The following is a 22,614-nucleotide window of genomic DNA, read 5'->3' on the forward strand; positions in this document are numbered from 1 at the left end:
CCTCTTGGTGTAAATCAGCCCTTGGAGGGTATCGGGGAACTGGGATTTGCTAGCCTTGTTTTTACCTGGTGCCAAAGTTTTTAGTTGCTTCTCATCTAGCAATGATTTTGGTAGCATTGCRTACAGTCTATTGCACTCTTTCCTTGTCGAGAAAAGTAAAATGATTTTTTTGTTCGTTTCCCCCACACACACACTTAAAACTTTAAGACTCAACATAGTTTGGGGGGGGGGGGGAGAAAAACTTTAAATCCTGTGTTTCCGTGCACCTCAGGCTGCGCTGATCAAGCCGGCAGCATCCCGGTGGGCTCTTGGCAGCAGGCCGGGAAAAGGCTGGAGGCGGCGGCGGCAGCGGGGCCTTGGAGCGAAGCGGCTGCGTGGAGGGTGCCGGGGTCGCGGCGGCGGCGTCGCCCCGCGGCTGCGTCCGGCCCCGAGCGCGAGTGGGCAGAGGCTGCGGGCGGGCGCTAGGACCCGGGCGGGGCTGTGACACCGCGCGGTCCCTTCCCCTTTCAGCCTGCGCTAATGCACAGCGAGTTTCATTTTTGGCCGCGCTGCCCCTTTTTTTGGAAGGGGAGGGGGGGGAGGGAAGAGGGGGAAATAAATAATAAAAACTCGAAACCCCAAACCGCAAAAAAAAAAAGTCCGAAAGTGTCAAGATGGTGAAGACAGGATGAGAGGAAAAGGCGAAGCGGCCCCAGCAGCCATGGCAGCGCGACGGGTGTTTCACCTCCAGCCATGCGGTGAGAGGCAAAGTTGGCACGAGCGGGGAGCCACAAGTGTGATGAGCTGCGCCGGGCAGCTTGCAGGGGTCCGTCCCCCCCCCCCCATTGCTTCGGCTTTTTGGAGAGGTGGTGGAGGGGGTGCGGGGCGAGGGTCCCGCTTGCACCGTAGCCCTTGGGCTGCGGGATGCAACGGGGAGGGAGGCTGGACTGGTCCGAGAAATGCGGTGCGGTGGGGACAGACGGACGGATTCCGGGTTGCCGTTTCCTCCTCTTGCGGCGGGGGGGAGCGACCTGGAGGGGGGTCGGAGCTGCAACTGCTTGAGGCTTTTGTGCAGGAGCTGGTCGCTGTCTGCTGGGAGGCAACGACACGCTGCAAATCCAGGCGGACTTGACAGCCGCGAGCTGCTTAAACCCAGCCGGTGCGGATACGGTGTTAAGGAACTAGCAGAGGATAAAGGAGCGGTTTTAAACTTTAGGTTTTCCGTCCTTTTTGTTTATTTACTTTTTTCCCTCTGCGCTCTGGTACTTGTTTATACCTAACCGGGGGAGGAGGGCAGAGCGCGGCGTTTAACTCTGCTCCGCCGCTTTGCTGACGGATGCGGCGTTGCCCGACTTCACATCGGTAAATGGTGCAAAAGCGGCAACAACAAGGTGAAAAAAAAACTTCGTGGCTCAGACGGAACCGGCGCAAAGGGCCGGGGTGTTAGTACGCCCCGGCGAAAGCGCAGCGGTGTGTTATTGAAATCCCCGTTTTGAAAGAGTGGGAGAGGCTGGGTCTTTAAGCGCGCTTAGAAATATGGCTCTCGATTCATGCTCAACTCCGAAAGTTATCTTCTGAAGTGTCTCTTCCCCTCCGCCTTACAAAAGGAAGCACTTCCTTAATCAGCATGGCTGCGTTACTGCTGCTTTTATGCTAAATTAAATGCCACTGACTCCGCAGCAGCTTGCTAGGAAAGTTTGGTCTGGAGTAAAAGCAACTGTAGGTGGCACAACAGCTTTGCTGCCTGTAGAGCGGGCGATCTCCAAACTGGTCCTCAAGCTTCTTCCTGGGGATGTGTTCTTGGCGAGGAGAGTGCCCCTGCCACCTTGTCCCACTGTAGTTTTTAAAATATTAAACAATTTGCTTCAGATCTGATGTTGTTCCTCTGCTTTCTTCTGTGCTGCTGCCTTTCATGTCCAGGACTATCACCTTTTCTTTCTMAGACCTGGTGGTACAGGCTGGCTGGTCGCCTTGTCTAGCACATTGGTTGCCATCAGTGGTGTGCGGGAGAATAGTTGTCTTTTCTCCCCACTATTGAAATGTGCAGTGTTTGCAGAACTTCTTAGTAACCTGGAGGCTTTCCTAAGGTGTGAGAACCTTGTCCCTGCTGAGCAGAATTATTGCTCCACCTTGCCCAGAGTTCAAGCAAGGGATAAACCACTCAACCCAGCAAAACCTGCAGCGTTTGAACCTTCTCACCGAGGTTGCTGTCAGGGTTGGGATTGTGGCAGGGGTGGCTTTTGCATGCCAGAAGGAACCAGTGATGTAAGGCTTTAGTCTCATCTCTGCTACAACCTCCATGGTGGCTCCTACCACCCCGTGAGCCRTGTCCCCACTTCCCTCCTGTAATCGAGGCATGTTGACTAAGGCAGCTCAGCCAGAGCCCTCTAGTTTTGAAATGTCTGTGGCTTTTAGGCAGATGCCGCTTTGTAAGAATTACGCACTGCAGAGGAAGCTCCTCTGTCTCGCGTGTCATTCCCTGGCAATTCGAGCGCTTCAGCTTGTTTGAATGAACATGGCTAGAAATATGGGTTTGGCTTTTAAGCGCAGTATTCAGTTGACTCCCCCAGTGGCATAAGATACCAGTCTGTAAACTTGTGGTGCCTTGACTTCGAGTAAAGCTGTAGTAAATCATCTGCAGCTGTAAACAGTTGTTAAAGCTTCAGTTTGGTGTTGAGTGAATGTGAAAACAAAGATGCCTTGGCTTTAAAAGCAAAGGGGTGCAGAAACGGAAGCTTTCTATATTGTCTTAGTGTCAGTAAAAAGCTTGATACTCCTTGCAGCTAACTTGCCAAGCTGCCTTCTAATTCTGGATTAAAATCAAACTTTGCAGCTTAGTCTGATGCTATTTGATTTGCCTATTAGACCCTATATGATACTAAAACCTCAAACCTTGTACTTACACACGTGGAATATCACTGCAGCTCTGCACTTCATKCATAAAAAAGGTGTTAAATCATTATCTAGTGGGGAAGCTGCTCTTTTTTGTCAGTAAACTATCCAAATGCCATGCTTTGATTTTTAGGTGGCTCTGGAAGCCCTGGTAATTACTACCCAAAACCTTTCTACTGCTCTAGTCAGGGCGATACTTAAGCTACCAAGAATCTTCCTAATGCAAAACCACTTCTCAAAAGGTCCCATTCTCTTATGCAGGATTTCTCTGGGAGTAAACAGCTCTCCAGGACACTTTAATGACTTGTCATGGTGAAAGTGTCATCCACCCTCTAAATATGCAAATTACTGCCAAGTGCACCAGCAGATACCCAGCATACATTAAATCCAAGCTGCCTCTGTGACCGCTGCTAGAAGCAGTGCAGGCATGGTGCTGTGGCTGGGAAAGGAGTAGGGGGTCTGCAAAAAGGACGTGCTGCCCTAAGACTACAAACAGGGAGCACTGAGGCTATTTCTTCAGTGAATTAACACTAATTGGGGGGGGGGGGTGAGCAGTGTTTTGCCATCCTGAAGCCTGCAAAGTGGCTCCTTCAGGACCCCATGGTGGGATTTGGTGAAACAGAAGTCTATGCTGCGTTTAAAACAGTTCTCCTAAATGGGATCTAGCATAAGCTCCCATTAAAGCTGTTGCGAATCCGGTGACTTGCTGGCCCCAAAGCAGAGCACTGCAGGCTTCTGCATCTGTCAGCACTGGCTGTGATATCAAAGTATTTAGCTGTCACTTAACTCCTCTGTTTTTTTTCCTCTCAATTCCCTGTGTGTAAATTCAGCCCTGATTCTCACTGGCAATTTAAAGTGGGGAGAAGCAGTACTAAGGGCTTCAGTCTGACACAGCCAGTCCRGCCCTGCTGTCAAACCAGTGGAGAAAGGTCTCTGCAAGGTCCTATGCACTGGTTGGTGCCCTACTTTTGGTAGGGCACCAAAAAGGAATAGCAAACTGGTGGTGCTACTCATAGAAACTGCAAGGAGAGCCCAAAAATCCAACGTTGGTCACCAGCAGGGGTAATGCTGACTACTAAACCAGGTTCATGTGTAAGGCAGGAGCCTTTTCATGTGGGCTCTGCTCAGAACCCTGGGTTTGAGGACCCCAATGCTTCCCTGCAGACCTGCTTGGCTGCTCTTGGGGCTGGCAGTTGTGCTGGGGAAGCACTGCTGCACCCCACGGGGCAGCTCGGGTGGGCGATGGTGCAGGCACATGTGGGGAAGGAGCAAGCGCAGCCCCACRGAGCAGGTGGGGAAGGAGCAAGCGCAGCCCCACGGAGCAGGTGGGGAGAAGTGCTTGGAGGAGCAGCCTTGGGTGTGTGATGTGGTGGGTTTTGAGCCAGAAGGGTGATGAGTGGGTTGCTAACATGTGCTTGCCATCAGTGCCATGCTGCAGTGCCCACAGGGTGCCCCGAAGGGGACTGCTCATGCAGTCCCTGCTGTATGGCTTCCACGTGGCTTGATGCACGGTTTCTTCTGCCCCTGTTTTTGAACAGACCTGGAAACACCCAAACAGACCCTCACGTGGGAGTGACAGCAAGACGAACCCCAAAAGTCCCACCGTGCTTAAGAGCAAGGGYGAAATGGTGCACATGAGCTCACTTAGAGGCAGCGTGAGGGGCTGCCTGCTCAAGGGGGCAGGTGAGGAGCAGAAAGCCCAGCAAGGGACAGGACCTGAGGAAGAGGTGGCCTTCCTCCCCTTTCAGCCAAGGGGATGGCGTCAGGGCAGGCACCGCTGCCCTGCAGAGGCGGTGGCTGCAGCTCTGGCTTGTCCCCCTGCAAAAGGCACCCCTGGGGGTGCTGAGCCAGGCGCCAGGTTTATTCCCAGCCCTCCTTTTTTCCCTTGCCCACTGCYATCTCCAACAGTTAAATGCCTCTTTCCTCTGCTCGGAGCCTAATTGCGTCCCCAGGGTTTAACACGCGTGTGTTTGTTTTATTCAATGCATTGGCTGTTCCCACCGGAACAGGCTGACTTTTTTGTAGGGATTGGGCTTTTGCTTTTTTTTTTTTTGCTTATTGTGCACAACAAGCTACCGCTCGAGATATTCATGGGGGGGGGGTGGAGGAGGAGTTGTAGTAATGCCAATACTTCTTGAATATTATAAACCTGGCTTATCAGCCTGACGCAGGGCTGGAATTTGTCTCTTCCTGTGCTGCATCTCCGCTCTCGGAGCGAGGCGCGTTTAAATACGGGCTGGAGACGCAGCCCTTCCAGTGCGCTCTGCTGGGCTGCGACAGCCGGGACGGGGTTTCTGTAGGGGGTTCTCCCTTGAATCCCCTTCTGGAAGGAGCTGTGCGGCAAGGCGGCTCCGAGCCTGCATGTCCCGAGAGCACCCGCTCAAGGAGGCGAAGGGGGACGCGGTTTGCTTCGTACCTGGCTCGCCTCTCTTCTCCGTCCTCATGGAGCCGGCGCCTTTCTGCTACCCCCGGCTCACGTTTCTCCGCTCGCCCTACGGCCAGTTCGGGGCCAGCACCGACACCGCGCAGAGCTTGGCCCCGTGGCCCCAGCGCTTGGTGACGAGGTGGACCGGGGCTGCGGATGGTGCGTGCCAGGGTGGAAGGGGCTGAGGAATGGTGGGGTGGGAGCTGGGGAGTCCCTGAATGTGATGTCCAGGCATCATGTTAGGTTTGGTAGGCGCGCTGGGGTGGTTGGGTTGATGTTCCCCTTCTGGGACATCTCTTGGCACTTGCTTGAGCGATTGCATCCCTTCCCCAGGAGCAGAGCTCCTGCGGCTGCTCGGAGAAAGCTGATAAACAATCTCAGTGCAGACCAACAACAACAGCAACAAAAAAATCTTGGCTGGCCTTTTGCTCCGTAAGGCTGTTCGCTGGCCAAAATGGATCTGGTGGCATTGGAGACCTGAAGCACCTGCTGAAGCCTAGGTGGGCTCGGCTTGCCTTTAGGACTGTGGTGCTTTGAGCTCGATTTCATTTAAACGGCTGTTAGAGGCATCAAGGGTGGGTGGTGGAGGGGTGGAAGACCCTCTATTACTGATTACATGAGGAAATACTTTTTCACTGTGAGGGTGACAGAGCCCTGGAACAGGTTGCCCAGAGAGGTTGTGGAGTCTCCTTCTCCGGAGATATTCAAAACCCGCCTGGATGCAATCCTGCACAGTGTGCTGTAGGTGACCCTGCTTGGGCAGGGGGGTTGGACTAGATGATCTCCAGAGGTCCCTTCCAACCTCAGCGATTCTGTGATTTTAGTCTTCCTGCAGGAATTAGCTTAGATGTTTCAGTTTGGGTCAGAAGTGAATTTTACGTGTTATGTTGTTGTGAAGATGCTAAACTCTGTAAACGCTGCTGTTTTGGGTTGAGCCCTGCTTTAAGTGTTGATCCTGAGGAATCTCTTGCTTTCTGTAAAGCTCATTTGAGAAGCTGTTAGACTCCCTGAGACGAGGTCCTGCCAATCTGATTTAATGTTGAAGCCAGACCCGCTCCGAGAGCTCCCAAGGCCCTTTCCAACCTCAGTCATTCCATAACTCTAGAAAACTTTCTCGATGCAGTAATAACGCCCTGACTGTGATGGGCCCTACCTGGAAAAGCTGGTCAGGTGGCACACAAAAACGGAGAGGACTGGATGAGCAGTCTCAGCAGAGAAAATGCGTAGGAGGTGTTTAAAAACATGCATTGCCGGTGGTTTTGTGCAGCGGAAACAAGCCTGTAGCAGGGACTTAAAAAAGGGGTATGTGGCTTTGACTGAATCGGTCTGCTAAACCATAGCTTTTCTAGAACGGTGCCCTGCCTAGGTTCGCTTCGTGATGGAGGATGTTTGCTGCCTCCTGGTAAACTTGATCCCTGGGAACTTCTTTAGGCACCATAATTGTCCAAGTTACTGTAAGGGTCTTGGAGATGGAAGTGACCCAGTCATTCCAGCATTTGGGCAATTAAATACTTATTTAGGATTCTACTTTTTTTTTTTTTAAGGCTGACTTAATGTTGCTTTGGAGTTTTGGAGGGGTTTTTTGCTGTGTTTTTTGGGGGGTGTGTGTTTTTGTTTTGGCCAGTGTAAACCATTCCTCTAGGCTTTAAACATCCAGCTGGGGACACTTGGGTTATTGTTATGAAAATCTTGAATTATAAGGAAAGTGAAGTAGTAGAACAGGCTGGTGGGGGGGGGGGACAGGACAGGGGGAGGATGTGGCATCTTCCCCTTGAAGCTTTTTAGGAGCTGGCTAGTTGAGTGCTGGTCAACCAGACTTGGAAACAAGGTCTGCTTGGATGAGGTGAGGTCTCTTCAGCTCCGTTTCCTGCAACTCGCCGTTTCGTTGCAGGGCGTACTGCCCTGTCTCTCGTGCAGGCTCCGCGCTCGCTTCTGAGTTTCTGCGTTAACCGTTGCRTTGCTGCTGCGCACGCTGCTGAGCTGTCTGCCGTGTCGGGCAGCGTGCAAAACGCTTGTGCGCCGCTCTGCAGCGGGGCGGACAGCGCGCTCGCAGAATGCAGCGGCTACGTCTTTAAGAGACTTGCTCTAGCTACCTCTCGGCAGCGGTTTTTCCTCTTCTTCCTGCATCTTCACATCCTCTTGTTTTTTCTCCCTGTACTTCTGTCCGTAAGGTACAGTATCTCCTCACTTGCTGCGAAGCTTTCTTAAGGAGGCGCCCAAGCTTTCTCGGCACGGCAGCCAGCGCAAAGGGCTCAGCCGAGAAGCGCAGGGTCACTTTAATTGTTCCATTTTTTCCCCTCCTTTCCTACCAGAGGCAAATAGCTCCGAGAGACGGCAAAGCTCTCGGCTGCAGGAGCGCGAGCCCAAATCCCAGCCCAGCCGGCTCCGCGGTGGGATGCGGAGCGCGGCCGCGTTCGTGCGCTCGGCGGCTCGCCGGCACCTGGGCTGTCCCGGCGCTTGACTTGGTGCAAAGGCTGCTCTTGGAGCCGAATTGCCTGGGCACCTCTGGGCTCTCATGGGTCGCGCTCTCACTCCACCCATTCGCCAGGCGCCAATTGGAAGTGAGGGAGAAAGATGCCCTGGATGGATTAATCTTGGAGCCATTGAAAAACCACAAGCCGCTGCCTCCGTGGCCACCTGAGCAAGTGGCTTTCAGGAGCAAGTGGTTGCCTTGGGGAGGGCACCAAGGAAGGGACTTCTGAGGCTGTTTGCATTTGAGCAGCATCTCTATTAAAGAAGTAGTGCAGGTAAGTTGTGGTCTGAAAAAATACTGAAGCGCTACTGTTGCTGGATATTGCGATTGCACAGGAGATTTAGAAAACCAGCTCTTTATTTAATTCACTAAAGTAAGGCAGCACTTGGTGTGATTTCAATAGKYTTTTCTGCTTCGTGATGATATCTATTGCTTGTGCCTGATGTCTCTGTGCTGATGCGTTTAGGGATGGAGAATACCTTTTGGATTTGGGGTTAAATTAACCAGAGCGCTGTCTTTCAGAATTTGATTTTAGTTTCAAGAAATGCATGGGGAGATGAGTGCAGAGAGCTTACCTTTCTTTTCTAAAATTAATGCTAAAGCATCCTAACAGCCTGTCAGATAGGCTTTACATACTGATGTTTCACGTGGGCAAAGTGCGCTGCTCGGTGAAAATAAAATGCATCTGTGTAATCTGTCCAACATGCTAGCAAACATCATCCCTGTTGCTGTAGCCATGGAAGCCATGTAGACGAACCATAAACAATGTTCTAATGAATAACACTCAAAYGTGTGCTGTCAGCCTGCAATTATTTCACCAGCTGGACCATGGCATTTTTATTTTGGGCTGATGATGGACAGCAAAAGCAGATTTGGTGCTGCTCGCTCCCTGGTCCTCCTCCCACCCATGTTGTTGTTGTTGTCGCTGCTGCTGCTGTTTTGTGGCTCCTCGATATAGAAACTGTATGGGGTTAAGATTTGTTATCCTGCCAAGCCTCTCTTGACCYGAAATCCCTGTTTCTATGGGGAGGGTTCAGACTGCAAAGGGCAGCTGGGCTGCCATTTGTGCGCCCTCGGACTGTTTTCACTTTTAATGGCAGGGAGAGATTTTTCTTCTTTTGGTGTGCTGTCTGGAACCACAACTAAAAATATGCAACTTTTTGGTGATCAGGTGACTGGGCTGGCTGCTATACTTCCGTGTCTTTCAGTGTTTCTAGTATAGAACTTGGTTTTCGATCTAACTTCTGGTTTCGTATGAATTAAAGCTGGCCTCTTGGTCCATCCAGATGCCTTTTGGGTGGTGGTGGGGAAGGGTGCAGAATTAAGTTAGCTGCCAAACTTGGCCCAGCCACAGCTGCCTTTTTAACAGCTATTTTTATTCTTTGTGGCAAGAAGATAAAGACTCACATGTTGCAAAACCATGATTTGGGTACCCCCAGGGAATGCCAAAGTGTGAAACTGCTTGGTGCTGCTGGTGGAAATGAGCATCTTTCGCCCAAAACCTAAGCAAGGGGGCTGTATCTACTATTTTACACCTTGCAGCTTCTTGTTTTTTTTTTTTTTTTACAATGCTTAACACAGCTGATCTGTTCCAGAGAACAGCTCCCTTTCTGAGTAGCCTTGAGCAAGTGAAATGTTGATAGACTTCTAATCTTTTTTCTCTTGTGTGTCTTACACAGCAATAATGCAGATAAGTGGCAGGCGGTGGCCTCTGGAAGCCCAGCCTGTACAAGGAAAGCGTTTTAACAAAAAACATCCGAAGCACCTTTTGGAAGCCCAGTCCAATCCTGACCAAGATTTGGGGCCAGTCAAGTGTCTCTCCTAATTAGGAGTCATGAGGATTTTTTGATAGGGCCCTGCAAGTAAAATAGCTGGCTGAAAAGCTGTCAGCAAGAGTTAATGCTTTCTGAATTATTTAAATGTTTCAGGAAAAGTCTACTGAAAAGCCTCAACTGGTCTCTCCTTGGGTCTTTGCCAGCTTGTGGGATCTCTGGAGGTATTTGCTTTCTCTCCTCTCTGTGTAGCACTTATGCAAGAAATCCTTGCAAGTCTTAAATCACTTTTCTTTTAAGCAGGCCCAACAAAACGAAACCTCCCCCTTCAATCTGAAAAATGTGAATTGCCCAAATTCTTTGTCCGCCAGCCAAATCCCGAAGTGTCACTGTTCCCTGGCTCCTCCGCTTTTCCTGATCACCTACCGAAGGCCGCTGCTGTGCGTAAACCCCGTGCAATTTCACGCTGGACAGCCACAGCTGTGCAAAGCGCAGGAAGCGCCAAGAGCCTCGGTCCCTCTGCCACGCGGGGACCTGTCACTCCAGTGTGACACCTGTACAGAGACGCCAGCCAAGAGACGGAGCTGAGGAGGGGAGCGTATCCTGCTAGTGAAGCAGCTGCGCAGCTCTCCCTTCGCAGGGCCGCTTCCTTTTCCGAATCACCTCTGGGAGGCAGCCTTGCATATTAATTGCTCGGGTGGGCTAATTTGTGATGAGTCAACCTGGGCAGSCTGGTGCTGCTGGTTAAATCCGAATGCCACCGACACCAACCTTTTGTGTGCGTGCTGCTTTTTGAGGTCTGGGGTCGCGGTCATCGCTGCTGCAACTGGTGATCTCTTAGCAAATGGTTTTACTGGGGTGTTGGGTGCTCTAGAGGAGGCTGCGGAGGGACTAAAGAGAGGAGGTATTCAATGCACTAAGGCAAATGCTTTGGAAGCAGACATGTCTGGTGCCTGAGCTTGTGCGTGGGTGTGTGTTTGCCTGGGAGCGAGCAGGCAGAAGGATGCTTCCTGCTCTATCCTTTCAATATGATGCTTTCTCTCCTCGCAGCCAGCTCCTGTGAAAATGAGTTTTCCTGATGGCAGGCTGGGATTTCATTTACCGGAGTGACCATGGCATGATTTAAGACCTCCTTGCCCCGTATCTCTGGATCTGAAGAATATCCAACTCCTTGCACATAATCTCTGGGCTGTTACTTTAGTGCCTCCTGAGCTGTGAGGCTATAAAGTTGTATTTTCCCTCTGTCAGCAGGGTTTGGATCCGGACTAGCATCCCGGGACAGTCACGCTTTGGTCAAGGATACTGTTTAGCTAGATCCATGAAGCAAAGTTTTATGTCTGAGTAACCTCTGGTGCACTTTGGGGTACCCCAGGAAATGTCAGAGGGTTAGTGTTGTGTTCTCAAAAAAAGGAAATGGGACACATCCCAGGGGTTTTAGAGCGTTTCAGGGTTAATGCAGACCTCTGTCCCAGAAATGGGAACTCTGGGGACATGAGATCCTTCGGGAAGTAAAGATTGGGTGAAAAGCCTTCAGGAATACTTTGGCAGGAGAGAAACACATCTACACATGTTACTGTAGTAAATAGAGTATGTGAGATTAAAATGCCTTTGACTAACAGAAACATGCTCCTCCTGCAAGGACTGCTAGAGGATTAGCCCATGTCCCCAGCACTTCTGCGCGTAAGGAGAGCAAAGCTGGGTTTCCCTGCAGATCTGAGTCTCTTGGCTAGAGCTACTGCTACAGTAATTTGCCATTGAATTGAGCTACTTAAAAGCACTTTCCTCCTTAATGCTGGCTCTAGCCAATGTTTTATCATCTTCTAAAAGCTTACTGAGGTGAAGGGGGTTTGTAGTAGCTTTAAATCTCACCAGGTCATGGCTGTTGTCTCGGCTACCTCGCAAACCTCACAAGCTGATTTCTTGGGCGCTCTGTAGCTATTTGCACATAGAGGATGTGTTAAATAGCCCATTTAAGTTATGGTCTCCAAAGAAATCAGTGCTCTGCTATGATGTCATGCCAATGCCTGCGATAGTGTACTGATACCTGCTTTAAACTTCTGGGCATGCTGTATGTGCGTAGGTATCTGAGACTAAATGGGTTTGGTGCATTGTGCCTGTCCTTCAGCACCTGGCAGCATTTTGCAAAGACTTGATAGTTTCACAAGAATAAGCTATGAAGAAAAGTGTGGGGTGAGTGGTATACGAAGGAAATGTAGACAGAGGGAGTCTACATTCCTGTGAATACCAGCTCAAGTATATCCTTAGGCTATCACAGTGGTGATCAGTATTTACTAACTCAAATAAAGCTGTAGAAAGCATTAGGAGCATCTCATTAGACACATGTGATGGAGAGGCACCATGCATATCTAATTGGGAGGAAGAAGGTAGAGAACTGTTCGTGGAGCCCAGCCAGCAGCTTGTCTGCAGGGCTCTGCTTCGCCCTTCCCTGCGGCCATAGCCATGGGCTGAAAAACAGGCAAGGGAAGGAGGGACCGTGCTCCTGCATGTCTCGGGAAAGAAGACTTTCTCAAGCAGAGGCTGACAGGGATATGAGGCACTGATGGGTGTGTGTATTCCTTGAAAAGGCATGCGTGGTGCTTCCAGGGGGGAATAAGATGGTAAAATCGCAGTGAAGATGAGGCCTTTCATTGATCTTAGTTTTCTCCCCTGACAATAAACCTCCCTGGAAGGTGGTAGAGTGCTGATATTGCCCATTTAACAAATTATCAAAGTTCTCCCCCGCACTGCTCTGAGCTTTTCCTATTACATAGTCCTCTACCTTTATCAGTGTAAACTGCTTTCTGGGGAGAGGTCTATGTTTGAGCTTGCTGTGTACATTGTATTTACCTGGAGCTTTCCTGCCCAAGTACTAACAAGCGTGCCTTACTCATCTTACACTTCCTTGAATTAAGGTGATCAGTTTTGAAACCATTGAGTTGTGTGGTTTGTTTTTCTTGCCTGTTGCACCTTTTAGGTGTAGGGAAAATGGGTAAAATTTCAAGCCTTTGTTTTGAACTTGAATCATTATTGCCCAGAATGGCAGCATAAGGGTATGTTTCTTATCTTTGTGCCAGTATGACAGATGTGTTTTCACCAGAGCTTTCCAGTTGAAGTATGCAGTGCCGTGGGAATGGGTCAGCTACTTAAGTTACTTGTGCCACTTGTCATTTCTGTCTACACCTTAAGGCAAAATAGGAAGGTTTTCAAATGCTGCTGTCCATTAATTCTTGTTCACTCGAGCAGTTTTCAATAACTTGCAGCAAATGCCTCTGCCAGGAGACCTCACTTTTCTTTGGTTCTTTCTTGAACGCCCACTCCTAGAAACGATTGTGTTCTGTGATAAACGTGAGCAATGCTACCTGAGAAAATCCTGTGATATCAATACCTTTAGACCTGATCAACAGGCTAATGCAGTCAGCGGATTCTTATTAGCTGTCAGTCGGGCTCATTTCCTATTCCTCTAAGGCTATCCAGTTCTGTGTCTCGAAGTATGAGGCTTCCTCTTCCTCCTGTTGTTCAGCTCTTGCTGCATACAGAGATTTCTAGACTCATTTGCAAGCTCCTTTCTGTCAATGTTCCTTATTTTTAAAAATAAGTCCTCCCCTGCAGGCTTTCCCTTGGGACATAATTCCTTGTGTGTGGTTTTTCCTCTTATGTCTGTCTGGTTTTCTGCTGACTTTGGGTGGAGGAAGGAAACAATGCAATTTGGTTATTAGGTATGTGAGTAAAAAAAACCTGCTGCTCCATTCCTGCCCCAAATCACATGAACCCAGTGATGCCTGGGTGCAGCTCTCTGGTTATGCATACAGCTGCAAAGTACCTTGTCCTGCAGTGTTAACGCATGATGGGGGCAGGAGGACAAAGAATAAGAAGCAAGTCCATAGCTGAATATTAAAATACCAGATCTGGTGGAGTCCTGGACAGGGATAGCTTTGTCATTTTTCTCTAGCTTTGCTTGTGTTCAGGTGAGGATGTTCACTTATTTAAACTGAGATCTGGGGCCAAGCCCATCTGAGGTAGCATGACCAACTGCAGTGTTCCCACCATGCAGGGAAGCCTGCAGCCATTTCTTTAATGGTAGTGACAGATGCTTTCAGCCTTGACCAATGAGTTCCTGGAAGTCAACTTGAAATGGCCAAAACCTTGCTTGAAAGCTGAAGACCTACTTGTCTTTTGAAAGAAGGCTTCTTTCTGTGGATAACTGGTTTCTTCTGTCATGCTGAGAATTAGTAATTGCTCCTGACAGGCAACTGGGAAAAGTTGAAAGGTTATTCAGCTGAACAGATTATTTTTTGTTGTGATTTCTAGCTCAGAGGTGGCTCAAGTGATTGCTTTTTTATCAACTGTGAGGCAAGGTGTTGTATGTGCTGAGGAGATTCACAATTGTTCCCAAAGCTCCAGTAATGCAGTGCTGAAGAAGGGTTTACCAAGGAGTAAGCAATGCAGGAAATGGGATACTGGAGCACACGCTGGGTAGAAGATCAGTAAGGTACCTAATGCTTCTGATCCTGAAACAATACTTATGGGGCAAGTAAAATAGCACTACCCGTAYGTACTCCAGACATATTTGTGAATGCAGGCAGCCTCTACAGTGGAAGAGGTGTCATCATTAAAGGCCTATAAATGCAAAAATTCCTTTCAGATAATTGTTTAAAAACAATATTGCCTCAAAGTAGGCTTCTGCTAAATAACAAGATACCAGAACTTGGAGAGCTCTATTGGCAGGAGGTAATAAGATGCAGAAGTCTGTAGTACTGCTTGTAGAAGTGTCCATGCAGTAAACTTGTTAGAGCTATGTTTTGCTTCAGTATAAGGCTTGAGCTGCAGAGGTCTGTTTACTTGGAAGATGCCAGCAGCAGAACATTTTAATCAAGTTACCAAAGTATCTAGAGAATGTGTTTTTATTTGTAATCCACTAATATTGCAAGGCTCAAGAGAGCTTATTACTAACCTTAAAACAAGAGAGTTAAAATAGGTTATTAGGAGATCTGAGACGCATCTCCCAAAGGAATTTAATAATAGAAGATAGCGTGGTAGGGTTTTGTCTCTGTTTTTGTTGTTAAATGCAAATGTAAAAATGGTAAGAATGTAAGAAATCAGGAAGCACGTCCACTCTGTCTGATACTTCCCACTACAGAACGATGGATTTGTCCTAGCCTTAAGACTGAGCACCTTAAACTACAACAAACTTGACTGTCCTACTAGTTAAGTACTGCAAACTTCATATGCCTTTCCCTTGGTGGCTCTTTGAGTCACTGAAACAGCTTCAAGTCAGAAAAAAAACCCATTTTTTGAATCAAAGTCTTAACTTATGTCCCTGAAACTAAAGAAACGTGCTTTTCCTCATTTTGCAAGACTTTAGTGGACTTTACCTTTGAATTCAGTGCACATAAGGGATGAAAAAAGCTAGTGAAAAGCTCTTCTATTTATATATTTTTTTCGAAAAAGCAACTGTGGCCTGACACTCTTAATGGCTGTCCAATTTAGTCTCATTTAGGTAGACATCCCTGCAGGGAATATGGTGGGTTGGCAGTAGAAACTAAGTAAACTAACTCATAAAATGAAAACACGACTTAAATTGTCCAAAGAGCTGTTCCACAGGTTTCTTTGGCAGATGATGGAAGGTGGCATCTTGTCCTGCCTTGGCTGGATAGAGGAAGCAATTGGAGAGTCCGGTTCTCTTCATAGGTGTTCAATGAGGAAAGTCTGAAGAGCTAGAATGTAGATCTCTGGGTGAGATACTAGATTCAGGAAAAGGGAAAATTTGCTGTGTTGTGAATCTTAGTTCCTCAGGGTAATGCTTTCCAACTTTGTCTCTAGAAGCCTGACCTTGTGTCTTGCTGAAATTGCTTTGTTGGATTTTAATTGCTTAAATTTGAGGGAAAACCTGGGGGAAATAAATACTGTGGAAAGGAACGTGCAACACTGCTGCTGTGGATTTGAGAAGTGGGTGTGCTGGTCCAGGAAAAACTCCCACCCTGTAGTAATAAAGCTGCCCCCAGACTGTAGGTCTGCTCCTCTAGGCTGCAAAATTTAGTGCAGGGTCTGATTTATACTTTGTGAAAGCACTCTTGCAACTCTGGGTGAACCCTGGAGCATTGTAATGTTGATCTCTAACATGCTTGGAGTCTTGTATCTCCACCCAGTCTTTCCTAAGCTAAATAAATGCATTGATTACTGCTATGTCTTATAACTGCCCCCTGTTTGGGGTCTTTGAATTTCAAGAGCAGAGGGGAGATAGGGAAAAAGAAATGCAGTTTCTTTTGGGTATGTAGTTGTATTGCTAGGGGAAAGAGGACTAGACTTGCTGTCAGTTCTGCACAGCTTGAACCCATTGGTCCAGTCTTCTGTGAAACATGACTAAGGAGCAGAGACCTCAGGTATTAAATTCCCATAAGCCTTGTGAAAGGAGAGCCACATGAGGCTCACTGATGCTTGACGTGCCGCCTGCTACTCAGCATGCACTTAGGTATGGTCTAGCTGGCCTTGCCCTTAGCTAGCATCCCATAAAAAACAAGATAAGCTTGCTTGTGCCAAACCTGTCAGGGGAGTATAGGGGTGAAGGAGGCTGATGTAAGGAGGAAAGGCATTCATCTCCATCCTCCCCTAATCTGTGTCTCCATTCTGCTCAGTTAAGTGGATCTCACTTTCTCTAGATAGTCTCTAAGACACAGACTGTGTAGCCCCCAGTTTTGCCCTTCCTACCTGCACTTTTACGAATGTGTTGGCCTTTGAGCTAGTCCCGTATTTCTGTGCACATTTGGATTTGTATAAACAACCCCTATCACCTTTTACCTCCTGGGCACACTGTGGTCAGTTATTGATATTAATGTGTTTAGTCCCTTCCGTGGAGGATGCAAGAACTTTTCAAAAGGCTCCAGCACAACTGTTTTGAAGACTGAATCCAGTTGGAGCTATGGGACAGCGTTACGTAGGGAGATGCTAAATTACTGAAGCTGGAATTTAGCCAGGACATAGTGAACGGGCAGGGTGAACGCCTGCTTTTTTCTCTCTCCAAACGTGCCATTGCGTCTTTAATTACAAGGTTAAGACCTCTGTTTTATGACTCATCTGAAAAAACAGCACCTCCAACATAATTGCCTGAGCATGTTGCCTAGGGGACTGTGGCTCATTAGTGACTCAGAGGAAACAGTGCCACCTAATGAAATGCTGCTACCTGCTGTAATACCCCAACCTTGCCCTTTTCATGTCTTATCCGAGCAGTGATCAGACCAGAGTCTCCTGTAAAGGAGTAATGTCAGTCCAGGCAAYGCTGTAATTAGGTATTTCTAATGAAGAAAGCAACAGACTCTGAATTTCTGTTCACTGGGCATTACCTAAACCACAGGAATAGGTGTGCATTCAGTTATCATAAAAGCAAACAGTGTCTTATTCTGCTTAGCAAAGGATGAACACGTTGCTTCGGACTTTCTCAGAAGTTGTAATGGACATAAGAAATGGGTATGCCATCCCAGGTGGGAATGTCAACCTCTGCTATTCCTTAGGTAATCCTCCTGCCTAGGCGTATTTTGTTTCTCTGAAATACGTAAATGCAATCATTACACAATAAGAGCCTCTTAAACAAAACAAAACAACCTTCCTTTGATCATTAACATGCTAATCAGCCTGGATGGATCTTCTCCTTCCCTTCCAGGTGGAGGGAAACAATTGACTCGTGTAATCGGTGCCCCTTGGCCATGGTGCGTTTGTTCCTCTAACCCATTGTTCTGGGATGAACTTGGAACATTGTGTTTCTGTCTTGGACTAGACACTTGAATTGCCCTGATCTGTGTGTGTGGTTGTGTGTGTTTTTTTTCTTTTCTTTCAAACTGTTATCAGGGTGTCCCTCCAGGAACCTGTGCAGCTGAATGCTGTCTGCATTGAGCTGGTGCAAACTCTTAGCCATGTTTAGCTGTGACAACTGTGAGGGCTAGAAGTTAGAGAATGGTACTATTGCCAGGGGTGTGACCTGTATCTGTCTGGCACGCAAGGTCCCCTGGTGGACCAGAATGAATTATGATGCTTGGAAGTGTGGCATGATGTGAAGAAAAAGGCACATAACCTGTAAGCCAAGGAAGTTATGGGGTAGAGAAAAGGATCTTTGGGGAACTTGCTCTCTCATACCTCAAACTAAAAGCAGGAAGCCTAATCTGCAGAACAATAAAGCAGGCAAAACCTCTTTCCTTCTTGGCCCAAATTCATCCCAGGCTTGCGTAGGTAATATTTGATTAGCCTAATGAAGTGGGCAAAGACAGTAAACCTATTCCTCTTTCTGATTGCATTTTGGCTGGGAAGAAACACATAAAAAGACAGCATCTAGTAGCTGTTTTCCCAGGGACTGTTCAGGTGACTCTTGCTGAGGACTTGAAGTAGAGCTCTCTTAGCTCACCATGAAATGCAGCATGTACCTGCAAGGAAAGGTTGGTCTTTCCAGCCCACACAATCTGATTTGTCAAATACTTCTAGTATTAAAAACACCAGACTGGGGCTGGGTACCAGATTTTGATCATACCTGAAATAGGTATGTGTGTTCCTATGACATTTGAACATCCCTTTGCTCTGYAAATATCTGTTTTATCAGTAACAATTGTAAAACTGTCTTGCTAGGAAATAAAATATCTTCCACAAGGGAACATGAGGGCTTGGTCCTGGCACTGCTGTGTTTGCAAGCTCAGTTGTGGTCAGCAAGATATTTTTTTCCTYTTCCTTGTGAGACCCTGTTGGTGCAGATGGCATATGTTTGCTGCAGGACCCCAGCTCAGGAAGTTGGCAAAGGAAGGCTAAAGTGTTCTTGTGCTTATCTGCAAGTGCCAAGCACTGGTATGGGGATATCCTAATGATTAGAAGCAGCAGAATAGGATGTGAAACCCAGTTTGCTTCTAAATCAAGAGCTGTTTTTTCTAAATTAAACTGGTTCTGTTTGTCCAAGCATAAGATACAACCTGGATTTCATTATGGCTCCTATTAAAAAGGAGTGTCTCAACAGCCTAGCCTGTATTAATATTAGTGTGCAACACTTCTTAATACTTGACAGATCCTGTCCTGATCTTCAGTCTTTCTGTTTTGTGGTCTCAGCACCGGATGCTTGAGATGGTTTAACTTTTTTCAGACAGTGGTCGTGACTGTATAAGATATTCTGGTAAATGCTAAGGTCAATAAACAAAAGGTTAAAGTTGCCACGTTCAGAAAAATCCCCAGTGCCTGCAGTACTTTGGGGCTAGCTTTCTGCTATATTCAATGCTTACAATGAGTTTAGCAGTAAGGTGAATACATTCAGCATCATGACTCGCATTTCCTCTTTCTGTCTTTTTAGAGTCTCCACCAGCAGCGATGTCAAGAAATGGATACTTCTTTGAAGAGAGTGGCAAGTATTATTTGACTTATTTATGCATTGTATCTCCTTACAGAGGATGAGCTGGGCTGCAGGGTTAGCTGAGAACATGAAACAGGTGATACAAGATCCATTTAGCTTAAAGAGCATTTGAACACAGGATTGAGTGATAGTTGTGTAATCTAGTACTGGCAGCAGACTCTGCATTTTTAAATCCTGTAGATGTTCTAGATATTCAAAGCAGTAAGTAATCATATTGCCAGCAGTRACTATTCTGGGTGGTTCCTTGTTTTTCAAGTTCTTTCAGGATGTTTTCCTGTCATGCAGGCTGGCAATTGTTCTCTGTTTTTCTTTTCTGGAGTTGAGACTGTGTAGGTGTCAGACCCCTCTCAGGGAGATCTTGCCRAGAGCATCAGGCAAATGTTGGATGGCTCCAGTAAATGTACCCTTTAGTCCAAAGTACTCAAGGATTTTTCTTTGCAACAAGATTAAGCTGTGGCCTTTGGAAACCTGCATCAACACGGCTGGCTGAGCTCTTGCAGATATCTTGCTGATAAAGGGCGGAAGTATCATACAACTGAGCTAGAAGTGCAGCAAAGTCCCAATTTCTTTCATGGTTTTAGAGGAAAAAATCACGTGCAGGGGGTTATTAGGGAGACATTGCATTGAGATACTAATTCAAGACTAACCTCTTCAGGATGTTTTCTCTAAGGGCCTGGGATTTCTTGCCCTTGGAAAGGTGCAGTGCTGGGAGTACTCAGAATTTCTAAATGGTGCRAGCACAGGACTAAAATGCTTCAGTTATATAGGCTTGCAGATGCTTGTAGTTGTCACAGTGATCTTTCTTGTTCCAGGGGCTAAGCCATCTGGGAAGGGRAAGCTTGAATATACACTGGATACAGCTGCATTACATCTAGCATTACTATTGACAGCACTTCCTTTGGCACTGGCTCCCTTGCCTTCACTGAAAGTGTTATATGGAGCCAATTTCTAGGAGTGAAAGGATGAAACTGGAAGCAAGTACTCAGCCTCAGTAAGAGGTCTCTTCTGAAACCTGGATCTAGTCTCAGAAGGGCAGGAAGTAGTGCCTAATCTCAGGAAGGCTTTGTTTCCCTGCTCTTTGCAGGTTTTCTGAGGGCATGTGGGACATGAAGCTTGGGTAGCCCTGCTGCTTCCCTCCTTGGCTTGCTTTGTGGCTGTTTTGGATATGGTTGGTGCTTTTTTGAAGAATGGGAATGAAAGAGGGTGTTCTGGGTTGGGACCTGGAGAGATGACTAAGCCTCTAGCYGAGAGCAGCATAAGGCTCCCTCAGGTCTTGGGGAGAAGGTGCCAGTGTACAGTTTGGAGGAAGGACAAAGGCTATTGTCTTCCAGAGCTGCCTACTTTGTCCTTAGCCCTTCTGGCAAAGGGAATGCCAGTGCAGGTGTCTGTCTTAGCATAGTAAACTGGAAAGGCTTTGTATGCCCACTTCCAGGACATAGTTGCCTTTAGCACATCAACTCAATGTCTTGAATTTTCCCTCCAGCTGGCCTAAATAAGTAGACACCTGGATATTTTTGGAGCACATGGTTGCAGTCATGGCAGTCCCTGTAAAAGCTCTCCTATTTGCTATATCTTTTTTGTCACCTTGTGGTCGTGAGAATTTATTTTGCCTAATTGTATTACCCAGTTTCCTCCTTGGTCTCATTGGTAGCTCAAAGGTATATCTCCCAAGAACTCCATGACATTGTGCATGGTTTTTCCCTGTTATGCTTCTGTGTGGTTTGGAGGAAGAAGGGAAGGTTGCTTGCAAGTTCCTCTTAAGTCTGTATGCAATATAAAAACACTGATTGTAATTGAAAATATGGTGGATCCCTTGGTTAGTTTGCCTCTAAATCTGCTGTAATTTTTATTCTTCAGAGCCCTCTAGTTATACGAACTGACCTTTCTCTAAAAGTTCAGTTGGTGTTAGGGTGATGAGTCACCTTTTATTACCTGATTTCACTGAGGGATCATGTTTTTTTCCACAGAATTTAGGAATGCCACATCTAGGGGGCTGCCAAGATGCGTATTCGCATTGCTCTGCAAGGCAGTTCTTTGGCTCTTTATGTATACGAGTTTCAAACAGTCTTGAGGGCTTGCCTGAAAACAGAAAGAATTTATCTTTTCACATAGTTTCAAAACTGCTCATTTTGAAATGGAGCTATGTAATCGTTAAGCTGTTTCTTGGCACCATATGCTGCTGTTCTGATAAGCCAGCTCAGTATGGAGATAGATGCTCTTGCCCCACCTTTAAAATAAAAAACTTCAAGCACCTTTCCTAGGCTGTGAAACAGCAACTCATCCTTGGTTCYCCTTAGCACTCACATTTTCCTCTTGCTTAATAGAGAACTATTTTGTCATACGATTGCTCTTTGCACAGTCAAACTTCTTTCCTTATCTGCTCCTGAAATCTCACATTTGTATTGTTTTCTATATCCTYTAGTAATTAGGATGCTTTGTTTTTTTGACTAAATCTGAGGCTCTGTTCTAAGAGCATGTCTGTCTTTGCCAGCTTTTTCTTACCCTTGTGTTCTCAAGAGCGGCTGCAGAGAGGTTAAAACTTAAAGCTGRAACTTCTGTTTTAGCTAAAAYWGAAGTCACTGCTGCAGCACCAAAGCAGTGCTTTGTAAGATTCTCATGGATATTTATCATCCTTAAGAACTTACTGAAATATGTAATAATTYGTAGTTCTGTTACTGAGGAGCTGAAGAAAGCCCTGGTAGGATTTTCCATTTATGGATGCTATTCTGAAAGCCCRGACAGTTGTTAAGGTGTCCCTGGATGTACCAACTTACTTGATAAGTTAACTAGCTAAAAATGYGGAAAGTCTATCTAAGGAGAAGCTTATTTTTGTGAAGAAGTGTACATGAAAGTAAACCAGAGCCCATGTCTTCAGACACAAGTTCCAGGTTTCCAGTATCTTCCAGTTCTCCAGTATTTCTGGAAGAACTTGACCTTTGTGGTCTTTAGGGTGTTGCAGAAGGTAGATGCACATGATATGCCTGGAAGAATATTCCATTTAATGGCTGGCTCTGTAGAGGCCAACAGCAAGAGAGGAAAAGTGAGAAAAGTCCATGTGCTCAGTTAGAAGTTTCTGGTAATGGAAYGTATGGTGGTGGTTAGCCACCTTCTGTTTTGACCCATATATTTCATCAGATTTAATAATTGTCCTCTGACAGAAATACCTTGTTGATTAAAATACATGTGTTTTTTCATCCTTTTGCGTCAGTGGAACAAGTCTCTTGTACACACAAATGAACAAAGTCTGGCACAGCACAGCAGTATTTGGTGTTCCTCCCTGCCCCATGCACAGGCAGTGCATTTAAGTCACTTGAATCTTCAGCAAGGTTGCCTGTCAAATGATTCTTCTTCCTGGCAAATTTAAGTGACTAATTAGATGATTGTATAGACCCAATCCAAACCTGAACATAATTGGAGCCCTGATGAAATGTGACTTGGCAATCAATGTTCAGAGTAACTCATCAAGCCCTGCATTGTGTCTCAGCCGTCAGGACCTCCTATGCTCTCGTGTCAAAGGGAGGGGTGCGTATCCTGTGCTCACTACCAGTGGATTAGCTCCAAAGAAATTGATATTAGCTGTAAGTGACTAAATTCTCCTAATGTGTGATGAGCTTTCTAATTGACCCAGGAACTTTCTATGATAAAAGATAGAGCTGCAGGCTTTCGTAATTCCTCTTGCAAAATCCTAAGGAAGGAATCC

At 46.9% G+C, this 22,614-nt stretch overlaps 1 protein-coding gene across 3 annotated transcripts in view; it reads left to right on the forward strand.

The window, feature by feature from the left end:
- Positions 1-636: 636 nt before the first annotated feature.
- Positions 637-22,614, forward strand: part of SLC4A11 (solute carrier family 4 member 11) — a 100,156-nt gene continuing 78,178 nt past the window's right edge. For 2 of the 3 annotated variants that reach the window (XM_026072776.1, XM_026072777.1), the window contains exons 1-2: positions 637-737; positions 18,855-18,905. In XM_026072776.1, the coding sequence (XP_025928561.1) occupies positions 668-737; positions 18,855-18,905 (121 nt within the window). In that variant the 5' untranslated portion in view covers positions 637-667. Of the gene's footprint in view, positions 738-7,969; positions 8,044-18,854; positions 18,906-22,614 lie in introns of those variants that run through there. The other variant, XM_026072778.1, reaches the window with a different exon arrangement.

Source organism: Apteryx rowi, unplaced genomic scaffold (assembly GCF_003343035.1).
Source record: "Apteryx rowi isolate R43461 unplaced genomic scaffold, aptRow1 scaffold_35, whole genome shotgun sequence".
NCBI classification, from domain to species: Eukaryota; Metazoa; Chordata; class Aves; order Apterygiformes; family Apterygidae; genus Apteryx; species Apteryx rowi.